Genomic DNA, 12,662 nt, shown 5'->3' on the forward strand with positions numbered 1-12,662 from the left:
AAGAGGCTCTGAGATTAGATGTGCCATAACGTGTTCAGACTGCCCCCAGAGGAACAGAACACTAATACCGCCTTACCTGGTGGCATCAGCTGAGGTGACAAGACTGGCTCCCCCGACAGGGACAAGGGCAGCTCCTCGGGAAGTGGGGATAGAGGTGGTTCCCCAGGCTCAGACAGGGCTGGCTCTCCAAGCATGGGGGGTAAAGGTGGTTCCCCACTTGGGGAAAACAAGGACAGCTCCTTAGGTGCAGAGCTCTGGCTTGGTTCCTCAGGAGGCTCTGCAGGCTGAGGAGGTCCATTTAGTTCCTCAGGCTGTGGGGACAGGCATGGCTCCTCAGGCATGGGGGACAGGCAGGGCTCCTCAGAATGAGGAGACAGGTGCAACTGCTGAGGCTGAGGGGACAGGTGTGGCTCCTCAGGCTGAGGGGACAGGTGTGGCTCCTGAGGCACAGGGGACAGGTGTGGCTCCTCAGGCTGAGAAGACGGGCCTGGTTCTACAAGCACAGGGGACAGGCATGGCTCCTCAGACTGTGGGGACAGCGGCAGCTCCTCAGGCTGGGGACAGAGTCGGGGCTCCTCAGGCTGAGGAGACAAGTATGGTTCCTCGGGCTGAGGGCAGAGTCTCAGCTCCTCAGGCAGTGGCGACAGCGGTGACTCCTCCATCGGCAAGGACACGAGTGAGTCCTCTGGTGGTGGTGAAGCAGGTGAGTCTTCCCGGGGACGGGACAGTCGGGAGGCTTCAGGAGGAGGTGAGGCAGGAGAGTCCTCGGGTGGTGGGGACAGTCGGGAGGCTTCAGGTGGAGGTGAGGCAGGAGAGTCCTCGGGTGGTGGGGACAGGGGAGATTCCTCAGGTGGTGGGGACAGCCGTGATACCTCAGGCAGAGGCGACAGATGTGACAGGACAGGCAGGGGCAAGAAGCGGGACACCTCAGGTGGGGGGGACATAGGTGAGTCTTCAGGTGGGGGAGACATGGGGGAGTCCTCAGGGGGTGGGGACAGCCGTGATGCCTCTGGAGGTGGGGACAGAGGAGAGTCCTCAGGTGGAGGAGATAGGGGAGACTCTTCAAATGGTGGGAAAAGACGAGATGCCTCAGGTGGAGGGGACATGGGTGACTCTTCGGGTGGAGGGGACATGGGTGACTCTTCTGGTGGAGGGGATAGGCGAGATGCTTCAGGTGGCGGAGAAGAGGGCAGTTCCTCTGGTGGAGGGGACAGAGGAGACTCCTCAAATGGTGGAGATAGGGGTGAGGCTTCAGGCGGTGGAGACAGGGGTGTGTCTAGTGCAGGAGATGGAGGGCACCCCTCCAGTGGAGAGAAAGGTGACGACTCAGGTGGTGGAGAAAGGGGCGACTCCTCAGTTGGTGGGGACAGGCGAGAGGCCTCAGGTGGTGGAGATGTGGGTGACTCTTCAGGTGGTGGAGACAGGGGTGACTCCTCAGGCGGGGGCAGCAGTGGCATCTCCTCATGCAGGGGAGCCTCCAACTGGGCTTCAAGTTGGGTCCCTGCTCTCCCTGCAGACACAACATATCATCTCCCTACCTAGTTCAGATCTACCTCTACAGAACGTGCAGGGTCTGAGGCAAAGCAAAAGCTGACTCTTGCCACAGAACCAAGGATTAATTTCAGGGACCTTCATGTCCTACTCACCTAGTGGTTTGGCTTCACATTGCAGGGGCGCCAGTTCCTTGGGTTGCATAGAGGTCACATGCCCACCCTTTGGCTGCCCTTGGCATGCAACGTACAGAGCATCCGGCGCATCAATGGGGATCTCACCAGGCTCTGGGGGGGACAATCTGCAGAGGGCACAGGGGAGCAGGCACTGTGGCTCTCTCCAGCTAACAACTCCATCAACGAGGTGGACTGCACTGCTGACTGGCTGCCTGTTTAACATGGCCCCTCCAGGCTCACCGCTCCCAATGCCCCGCCCCAATCTCAGTTGACACCACTTACCTGCTACAGACAGCTGGGTGCTGCTCGGCAACAGACGTGACAGGCTGGCTTCCCTGGGCTTTATGACAGCGGTGACAGAGTGAATAGTTCTCAAACCACTCAGAGTTGGGATTCAGTTCTGCTGAGCCGGCCCCACAGGCCCGACATAGCCGGCATGTCTAGGGGAGCGAGAAAGCAAGACAGACTCTAGTCAAACCTCAGCTGGAGACAGAGGCATGCATGTGACCCATTAAACTCAAGACCACTGTAGAGATGCTAAAGGCAGTGGCATCTAAAGATACTCACCTTACATTTCCACGAGTGAGCAGGCAGGTCCTCCATAGGCGGTTTTAAGCAGAAAGTATGATACCCTTTGTCACATGTCTCACACACCAACATTTTAGAATCATTCCCAGGTTTCCTAGAGGGCACAGGACACATTGTGGGATCCTTCCTAGCCTCATTTTCTGTCCACACTTGGCATATGGCTACACTCTTACCTGCACGATTGGCACACTTTGCATTCAGGGCACTGCCAACTGGCACGCTTGCGGGCAGTCAGAGCAGTGTCCAGACAGGCTCCATGATAGTGATGCCCACAGCTGGTACAGAAGAGCAAGTCACACAGCTGCCCTGGCCCCTCACACACTGCACAGCGAGCCTCCTCTGCCGGAGAAAGGGGAGGAAGGTATAGGTCAGCTACTGAGTGAAGCAGAGCCAGCACGTATACTATTCTGTAGAAACCAGAGTATCTGCATACAGGCACATACAGGCAGAATGACTGGGACAGAATGACTACAATTTTAGACTGAATAATGCTTTGTGGAGTACTAAAACCAAAGGCACGCTTGGCCCCTCATTTGCTCTGCTCACCCAAATGTGCAGCTCCATCACTGTGCTCTGGGCAGAGCAGCTGCAGGGTTTTCATGGATAAGAAGGAACCACTGGCAGTTGCACAGGGAAAGTGGTAAAGCCGGGAACATCCGGGTGAGCGGCAAGGAACGGAGGCACCGAACCTGGCGCAGTGGGAGCAGCGCTGCAAGGATGGGCAGAGCCTCAGAGCTGGCCGGCTTAGCCAAGGTTAGCCACTAGCCCTTCCCCAGGCCTGCCCACTTCTCCCTGACTCCCCTCACCTACGCAATCATCTCATCTTAACCCTACCTGTGAGATCCCTGAGAAGATGGCCTTGTCCACACCACATAGTTCTGGGCCCTCCTGCCCCCATACGCCTGCTGACCACGCTGCACACCAATGATGTGCCCAGCAGTGCCCTTGATAGGTGGGATGAGATAAACAGAGGACCAGGTTAACACTGTGACCGGTAGCTCAGGATGGCCCAGCCTCTACCCCGCTTCCAAACCAGCTCACCTCCAGGCTCTCCTAGGTGGGCAGGCGTAAGACCCTCAGGGAAACCAATTTGTGATGCGTCCTCCTTGGGCAGCACTGCCTCACAGGGACCTGAGTTTCCCCCAGAGGGTACCACTGGAAACCCGGGCCAGTCAGATGGCAACTCAAAGCGCTGCAGCTCCCTCTGCCCATGCAGACCGGGCTCCCCGCAGTTACAGAGAGCACAACGCCGTGCTGGACCCCTACTGTAGACACACAGACATCAGCACCATGGCAGCCAGCACCCCCAGGACCCTGTGATCTAGCACAGCCAGGTACTCTACTCACATTTCTGGCAAGCGCTCGCTCTCCAATCAAACCCCCATATGCTTATAAAGCCCTGTCTTCCACACACAAGTTACCTGCAGTCATGAGGAGGCTTCTGAGGCCTGGAACCCCCAGAACCGGGGACGGAGACCTCCCCGATACACAGAATGGGAAGGTCTGGCTCAGTGGCACCTGGCTTCTCGGGGGCTGCAAGTCCATCAGCTGAATGAACAGACAGGAGATGGCATTTAAATGTTTGTCTCAGAGAACAAAGTTCCTCAGTTACCTGTGCATTTCAGACAAAGCCAGGATTTGTGCCGGGGCCAGAAATAAAGGGCTACCCCTGAGGAGCCAAAAGCTGTCAGCAAACTGGGAAACGTGTTCTACTCACCTGCTGGGTCTGAATCTTTATCTTCAGCAGGCGGCTTCTGGCTGTCCATCCCTCTCTCCGACTGGGCAGGGCCCTCTCGGGGAGACCTGTTGATGCCAAAAGATAACCTGTATGTCCACTAAGCTTCCCCAGTGAGCCCTCTTCCCATTCTAAGAAGTCAGTTAATGGTAAGCAGACCCTTTAGACATCAGACACAAACCCTGTCTACAAGCCTCTGTTGTAGTGACTAAGGAGTCCATTTTCTGACTCTTACCCCCTACCCACTTCTCCTCCAAACACCTACCTCCTCCTCTCATCCTGGATTCTCTGGTATCTTTTCCATTTTCACACTTCCACCCTCCTCTGTAACAGTTCCTAGGGTAATCATTCCAACTAAAACTACATCCATTGTCTCTCTTTAACTCCTGGACCCTATCTATTCCTTGGCCTTTATTCTTAGATCTCAGGTCCACTACCATCCTACAGCCTGAAAGTAGCAATCCACTTGACCCAGAAGTCCTAGTCATAGTCATGTCAAAATCCCTCCCGCAAAAAGTAGAGTCCTAGGGTGTTGCAAGAGATTTAACACAACACTACACTAAAGGATAGCCGTGACTGGATCTCCACTGCTTTTAACAAGGATATCCCAAATACAACAGGAGGAACCTCAATTGCCAGGCATATGAAACTCAGGACCACCACTGGCCCCAGCCCTACATGAGCCCTGGGTCTCACCTAGCATGAAGGCCTCAGGTTTGTTGCCCTTAGCAACGCCAACTGCCCTTCTTCCTTAGATGCTCCTAGTAGTTAACAGAAGTGGGCCTTAAGAGTTACTGAGCATGTGTAAGCAGGCCCCGGGGCTAAGCATGCTGGGAGTTGTAGTCTCAGGAAGCACATTGCTACTTGGAGGAGGGCTAAATGGGGCAGGACTTAACAGAGCAGAATAGTTTCCTTCCTCTTAAGTCAAGCCGGGTTTCCAAATACTCGAAGAGTTAACGGTCCCTCTTTCCTTTTTCATATAATCCAGTGTATCTCAAAACCAAACGAAACATGCTAAAGCTACATCTAAAAGCTTAAGACTCACACAACACCGGGTGTATTTTCCCTGACCTCCAAGGCAGCACACTTGAGTACGAAGACTGAGAGGAGCCAAGAGTAAGAATTAGAGATGCCAGACCTGGAGGCACACACCTATAACACCATTACTTGGAAGACAGAAGCAGAGGGATCAAGGGCAAGTTGGAGACCAGCTTGATCTACAATGAGAGCTCTAGGCCAACCAGAACTCCACACTGAAACTGTTTAAACAGAAAAGAATTCCCAAGATTATGAATAGGAAAGAAACCCCACATAAGAAAGCTGAGAAGGATTAGTGCCTGCAGCTGTTGGTGAGAAGGGTGGGCCTTCCTCTCAACCAGAATCTAGTGCTTCTAAAGGTGGTGTGAGTTAAGAAGACGCCCTTAAAAACAACTGTACGTGATAAAGGTCTGAGAAATCCATCTCCCATGTTTTCCCCTCCCCTTGTTTAGTCAGTGGTCACACCAACCTGGGTACAGATAATCCTGTTCTCTAAAACTGGAAGGCAAATACCCTGGTCAATCACTTGGGGCTGAATAACAAGGGGAGCCCTCAAAGTGCCCGGCAATCAGTAACTCAATTCCCAGCCAACGCAGACTCCGTTTCCTTCCCTAAGCCCCCAGTTCCATTGCCAATGTTGGCGGCCCCCTGGAGCCACGCAGAAGTGAAGCCGCCACGTTCCTTTCCCCCTAATGCTCTGACCCTGCCAGGGAAGGCCCAGCAGCAGCACCCGACACCCATTACCTCTTCCCAAGCCTCATGCACAACAACCCATCTGCAGCAAAGCAGGATGCTTATCTGGCCGACTTACAGAGCATGCTCTGAACTGCAAGAGGCCCTTACAAGCCACCTGTGGGAAGTGGGAACTGGAGCTCAAGGCTCAAGCCAGGACCCTCTGCCTATTCAATCATTCAAGGCCTGGTCACACCGAAGGTCCAAGAGGACTTTAAAGTTTCCTAAATGTTTGCATCTAACCATATCTTCCTAACAGATCCTCCAACAACTTTGTTCTCAGAGTTGAGGCCAAGAGAGCCACAAACAGCAACAAAGAGAAGTAGAAGGCAACAGTGATAATACAGTGGGTAGGAGGGCCACCTGACACAAGGCCAGAGGGACACATTCCTCGGCCCTCCCCCAAGCACAGCTCGCTCCCTAGCGCTCTCTCGCTCTCTCCTGCTCTCTCTCTCTCTCTCTCCCTCCCTCTCTCTCTCTGCTAAAGCTAGCACTGCCCAAGTAGGTACAGAAACTACCTTCTCCATCTAGCCTTGAGGATCAAAGTAGAAACCCCAGCAAAGAGAGCACCCCACTTACAGAGCCATGGAAGGTCCAAGACTGAGCGGCAAACTCTCCTTTTTCTGTACCATAAAGAACCCAGGGACACCTCCAAGTAGCCTGAAACCTCAGCCCCTAACTCCTCAAGCTTTCAGCCCAGCATCTATACCAAAATACCAAGTGCCATAGCAATCAAGTCCCTGGAGCCTTTTGAGCAAATAAAACCAAGGGCTCCCCCATCCCATCATTCACAGCCAGTAAACAGACACACACATATATCCCAAGGGGGTTTTCCCTGGATCGAAACTAGGCTAATACCTGCGCCAGGCTTGCTCTGAGCTAGGGAGCTGACACCCGGAGTCTTACATCTAAAAACACCCAAAACAGCCCAGAGAGGTGGCAGAGATTTACCCCACCACTCTCCTTCCTGTGTTCACCCTAGACCAACAGGCTTCACTCCATTTTCTCTGCAAGGGAGGAAATGGAGGCTTGGAGGGGTGAAAGGCTGGAGCCCTTGAGTGAACAGCTCTTCAGTGGGACTCAGGACTTCCTGGTTCCCAGCTAGAGAATCAAACCACACCTCTCTCCTCCCCCATTTTCAGTCAGCCCTCTAGGAAGGATCCAAATGGTAACACATTGTCCCTGGGTAGCCTAGGGGATCAGCCAGAGCTAACAAGGTACAGTCTCACCTAAGGATGCTATCTAAGAGCAGACAAGAGAGGCAGAGACCATAGATGACAGCTCACTTTACCCCGCACCCCTATGCCAACTCTCAGAAAGCTTTCAAGGGCAAACCCCCTGCTTTCCCCTTTCTGAGACAATACTCAAGGAGACCTAGCAAATGTATTTTGGAGGGGGTGGAATGAGGGCGCAAAATGCACTAGCCAAATCCCTGCTGGGCAACATGACAGGTGTGAGAGAGGCTGTCCCCAGCCCGGGGCCCAGAGGCTGAGGCGGGAGGCTCATGCTGCACCCTTCCTGCTGTAGATACACACCCCTTCTCCCCAGCACCTCCTACCAGGGCTGGAAACACTGGCTTCCAGCAGAAAAGAGCACAAATAAAGTCATTTCTCCATCAAAGAGGCACAAGCTAGCCTACTCTGCAGAGCCGGGGCAGCACCTGAGAACTATTTACCATTCCGTAGCCAGAAAAGCATTGTAGAGATCTGGCGGGGGCTTTCAGGATTGGCCAGGGACTCATGGGCAGCTAACTCTACACTAGGCCCAGAGAAAGCAAGAGACAAAAGCCATTTTTTTGCAGCCCACATTCGTAGAGAACAGATCTCAACGGCCTCCTCTATAATCCCCCGGAGATTATGTCCATCCCAAGAGGAGGGGAAACGAAGCAGGCTAAGACACCACTAGGCCTTGCTGGGGTCACTTTGCCAGGCAGAGTAGTTAAGTTGAACAGCAGGGGCAGAGCTGCCCCAGCCCCACCTCCTTCATGCCCCAGCTCCCCTCTTCATCGCACCAGTTTCCACCCACCCTCCCCCCCCCCCCCCACCTCCCGGGTGAAGGACTCAGGGCTCCTTGAGTTTCCCACGGATTGTTTTGGGTGCCCAGGTAGGTAGGAACAACATTAAAGTCCAATCTGGCAGTATGTGGGACCTGGCAGTGGCATCCCCCCACCAAGTTGCTCTGTCCCAAGGAACCCTGGGGGTGGGGGTGGGGGACAACAGCCTGGGATTGGTGTTGGCATCAGGGCCTGGGTCCTAGTTTGGTCGAACTCCCTCAACACAAAAATAAACAGGCAGAGAGGCTATCTGGACATGTTCCCAAACTCCTGTAGTTCCCTGAACCCCCAATCTTTAAAGAGGCACACCCCAAGAAACCAGGCCTCGGTTCTGCCGTGGCAACTGGCTCAGATTCCCTTGACAGACCCTGCCAAAGGAACCCTCCCCAGCTCTGGCACCCCTTTCTCCAACCTAAAGGCCAGCCACCGGCCAAGATAGTCCATCTGGCTGTGCCCCTAGTCCAACCCTTTCTGGGCCCAGGCCGGGCGGACTTCACTCACCTCTTCACAGGGCGATCCAGAAATCCTCATCCGAGAACATGGCCAGAGCCCGGGCCGCTCCCCGACCTCCAACCGCCAGAGCGAGCACAGCCGCCCCCCACTCGGGGGGGCTTAGGGAGACCAAGAACGGTAAATCCAGGTCGGAGTGGTCACCCTTCCCCCGGGGGTTTAAAAAAAAAAAAAAAAAAAAAAGCAAAAATCCAACAGGGGTTCTCTGCCTCAGGTTCCAGCAGTTTAGGTTTCCATGAACAGCCCCAGGGCGGCGAATCCCGAGCGGACACAAAGAGAGCACCGGTGGCTTTGATCTTGGGCGAGCAGGCTCCGCATCCGCGTCGCGGGGCGGCCTCTCAGTCCTAGGGCCCGGCCAGCGCCCCGGCCGCCCGCGCCGGGCTCGGGCGGAACGTCGAGGCTCTCCAGATGGAACGTCGAGGCGCCTCCCCAGCAGCCCGGAAGGAATGCCGCGCCGCGCCGCGCCGCGCGCCGGGCCCGGATGGAACGTGAGCCCCTCGCAGCCGCGCCGAGCCCCTCTCCCCGCCGGGCCGGCGCCCCGGGGCCGCGCGAGCTACGGCGACGCGGAGCCGGCGGGGCCGAACCTGACACACACCCAGCGCCGGGCTCCGCGACCCCGAGCGTCCCCCCTCGGCGGCTTCGAGCCCCCCACCTTCTGCTCCCCCCGGGGAAGGGAGGAGGGTTGGTGGGCGAGGAAGAGGAAGGGGCGGGCGGTGCGAGCCCTCTGCCCGCTCCCCTCCGGCCGCTCCAGGCCCAGCGCTCGCCTCCCTTCCCCTCTGGCCTCGGGAGCTGCCCCGCCCCCGGCCTGGCCGCCTGTGGTCAGCGGCACCCCCTAGACCCCCGGCAGGCACTGATCGCGGGGGGTCTAGAGGTGCATGGTCCAACCCCGGCTCCCGGCGCCGGGGGGTCAGGAAACTGAGCGGAAAGTGGGGAACGAGGCAGCCATTTGCAACCGGAGAGGAAAGTAGTGCAGCGCGGCGCCGCTCCGCCTCCCCCCTCCGCCTCCTGCTCGGCCGGTAGGGTGGTTCCTGCGAAGAGGCTCTTTCCTCGCCTTGGAGCTGGGCAGCGATCGTAGAGACTCGTGGAGCGTCCGGCGCGAGATCCAGGGGGCCCTTTTGCCTGGGGAACCCCACTCGAGAAGGGGAGAAAGGAGAAGAGGAGGCCCTATTTTGTGTTGGAGCGGGGCGGCGGAGGGGTACAGCCCTCTTGGAGGAAAGGCTGTGACTCTGCAGTTCTACGCACACGCTCCGGGATCCCTCCGCTGCAGATTAACCCCGACTGCGCCAGGCTGGCCGCCGGGCAGACACGTGGGAATAAAGCCCCCCTCTTCTTCGCCACGGCCCAGGAGCTGCCTCCTTTACCTTCTGGGTGGTAAAGCTAGGATTCTGGCCACTTTTTAATTCTGTTCCCTAAAGTCACTGACCCTTGGAACTCCTTTCTTTGGCTGGGGGACAATCTTTGCCAAGGGGGGGTGGGGGGTGAAAAGAGAGCCTGGAGATTGGCCGCAGCTCTGCATCCTGGGAACTGGAGTCCGCAAATGGAGAAAGTGAGGCACCGTGCCTGGCGCTGCAAAGGGTGGGTTCTTGCCACGTTTGGGGGCCGGAAGAAAGCTGGACGACTCTCAGGTCTTCTAACTCCAAGACCCTTTGGAGTAGAAGTATTGTCGGTGTCCTCGCGATCCCCAAACAACCACTTCCCGACCAAAACATCAATGTAGAGTGTCCCCACCCCATATTTAATTTTCCCGAAAATCTTCTAAACCTGTCTTTTATTTCTTCTTCTTCTTCCTTAAACTAAGCTAAATACTCTGCTACTTGGTTGGAATATTGTTAATCTGAATAAGACCCTTGGCAAGCTCCCGCACTCCCAAGTATGGAAGGAGGGAAGACTAGAATTACCTTTCTGCACAGACTGTATACATGGAGTAAGCAGGTTGAGACAAATTAACTATGTACTCGATACTTTATATTCCCCCCCCCCTTTCCTCACCAACATTGTGGAATTATCTCCATATTACAAGTGAAAAGGCTGAGGCTACACAAGAAAAAAATCGCCCAAGGAGTCACTCTGAGAAGTTAACCCATAGTGCAAACCAAAGGGGACATTTTCCCATAGATTAAAAAAGAAAAGAAAAGCTTTAAGGGCCTATAAGATGCCCCCCCCCCCCCCCGAGAGTAAAAGGCACTCACTGCAAAGCCTTAAGGCCTGACTTCCATCCCTCTGGCCCACATAGTGGAGAGAGAGAACTGAAACTAAGTTGTTCCCTGACCTTCAAAGATCCAGGATGCTCCCACACACAAGCACACACGATAAAATGAATGTAATTTTTTTTTTTTTAAAGATTTAAGAGAAAAGAATGGAGAGAAGCTGGCAAATTAGGTCTGAGGCTACTTCCCTGGCTACAGCATGGTTCATTCTGTGGAAACAGGCTGTATCCACAGGAACATAGCCACTTGGATACATGTAGCTATTGAATACTTTGAAAGGTAAGTAAGTGGTGCAACTCAGTAACTTAATTATAACCATGTTAGACCTAACCATGTGTAATTGGCCACATTAGACAGTGTGGCTTTGGCCATGGTTGTAGGTGAGATCAATAGTAGACACTTGCTGCTATCTATACATAGCATCAAAGTTTCTAGTCTGATCACTGAAGCCAATTTCAACAAAATTTCCAAAAAAGAAACTTCAGGTGATCCCACAACTATCTCAGCTATAGTACAAGTTTAATTGGGAATTGAAAAGCAGAAAGCACCTCCCCACTGCATGTACTCAAAAATGAAAACACTCCTACTAGAAGGTAATATTAATCTATGATGGACTATCCTAAACAGAGGGTAAATCACCTCATTTCTTGGGGGGTGAGGGGGATATGGTCTTATGTAACATTGACCTGTGGACAAGGTTACCTCTCAACTCAAGAGATGAGATTCATGTCACCTCTCCCTCCTGCGAGCTGGAATTAAAACCCTGTACCACCCCTGGCCCCTCATTTCCCACTTTAATCCTCTTGAGAAAGACTTAACAGTTTTGTTTATAATAAATGTGTATTTCTGTGTAGCTCTGTGAACTTATATGTACCATATAGATGCAGGAACCTTGAGAGTTTCAGAATAGGGCATCAGAGCCCTTCGAACTGGAGTTACAGGTGGTTGTGAGCCACTGTGTGGATGCTGGGAACCAAGCCTAGGTCCTCAAAAGCATGGAGCACTCACTCTTAACTACTGAGCTCCAACACCCTTTTTAGTACAAGCTCTTACACCAAGTTCGGCACTGCAATCCTATGACCTAGCACTTGGGATGTGAAGGTCAAAGGCTGGTGAGGACTTCAAAGTCACCCTCTAAGATGAGGTGGCTCTGTAGGTAGTTTGCTATCATACCTCATGAGTTTGAGCCAGGACCCACATAGTGGATTCCTGAAAGTTGTCCTCTGACCTCCACACCTGCACCACAGCACACCTGTTACACACACACACACACACACACACACACACACACACACACACAGTCTCATCAAAAGAACCACAAAAATCTCTAAAAGAAGCATCATGCTTAAGCTGGGAAGTGATGGCGCACACCTTTAATCCCAGCACTCGGAAGGCAGAGGCAGACAGATTTCTGAGTTCGATGCCAGCCTGGTCTACAGAGTGAGTTCCAGGACAGCCAGGGCTATACAGAGAAACCTATCTCCAAAAAACCAAAAAAAGAAGAAGAAGAAGAAGAGAAGAAGAAAAGAACCATGCTTGTTTTCACATTCTGTGATTCACAACCTGGAATCTGTAATTCAGAGGCTGGGGTGATTGACTGTTCAGTGGCTAAGAGCACTCCCTGGTTGATCTCCCAGCAGACCTAAGTTTGGTTCCCAGAACCTACTGAGTGGCTCACACCAACCATCCCTAACTCCATTTCCAAGAGACCTGATGTCCTCCTCTGACCTCAGAGGACACTGCTCACATGTGGCCTTTAGATATACAATGGGCAAAACACTAAAAAAAACATTCACAGAAAAAAAAAAAAAAAAGTCTTTGTTTTGTGTATTCAAGACAGGTTTTTCTCTGTGTATCCCTGGCTGTCCTGGAACTCACTCTGTAGACCAGACTGGCCTCAAACTCAGAGATCTCCCTGCCTCTGCCTCTCAAGTGCTGAGATTAAAGGCATGCACCAACATGCACCAACAAAACAAGTATTTATGACTGGAGAGATGGCTCAGGGGTTAATGAGTACTTTTTCCTCTGGAGGACCTGGGTTTCATTCCCAGCACCCATGTGGTTCACAATAGTCTGTAACTCTAATTCCAAGGGACCTGATGCCCTCTTTTGGCTTTTTCTTTTTCTTTTTC

The 12,662-nt window shown here is 53.6% G+C and overlaps 1 protein-coding gene across 15 annotated transcripts in view; it reads right to left on the reverse strand.

Moving 5' to 3' along the window:
• Kmt2d (lysine (K)-specific methyltransferase 2D) overlaps positions 1-11,378 on the reverse strand; it is a 42,409-nt gene extending 31,031 nt beyond the window's left edge. For 11 of the 15 annotated variants that reach the window (XM_017316680.2, XM_030248623.1, XM_017316675.2 and 8 more), the window contains exons 1-11: positions 8,315-8,909; positions 3,973-4,058; positions 3,677-3,803; positions 3,297-3,520; positions 3,090-3,199; positions 2,802-2,964; positions 2,429-2,594; positions 2,235-2,349; positions 1,950-2,107; positions 1,647-1,792; positions 77-1,510 (exon numbers count right to left, since the gene is read on the reverse strand). In XM_017316680.2, the coding sequence (XP_017172169.1) occupies positions 77-1,510; positions 1,647-1,792; positions 1,950-2,107; positions 2,235-2,349; positions 2,429-2,594; positions 2,802-2,964; positions 3,090-3,199; positions 3,297-3,520; positions 3,677-3,803; positions 3,973-4,021 (2,692 nt within the window). In that variant the 5' untranslated portion in view covers positions 4,022-4,058; positions 8,315-8,909. Of the gene's footprint in view, positions 1-76; positions 1,511-1,646; positions 1,793-1,949; positions 2,108-2,234; positions 2,350-2,428; positions 2,595-2,801; positions 2,965-3,089; positions 3,200-3,296; positions 3,521-3,676; positions 3,804-3,972; positions 4,059-8,314 lie in introns of all 15 variants that reach the window. The other 4 variants (XM_017316684.2, XM_017316674.2, XM_017316676.2 and 1 more) reach the window with 3 other exon arrangements.
• Between the last annotated feature and the right edge of the window lie 1,284 nt (positions 11,379-12,662).

Source organism: Mus musculus, chromosome 15 (genome assembly GCF_000001635.26).
Source record: "Mus musculus strain C57BL/6J chromosome 15, GRCm38.p6 C57BL/6J".
NCBI classification, from domain to species: domain Eukaryota; kingdom Metazoa; phylum Chordata; class Mammalia; order Rodentia; family Muridae; genus Mus; species Mus musculus.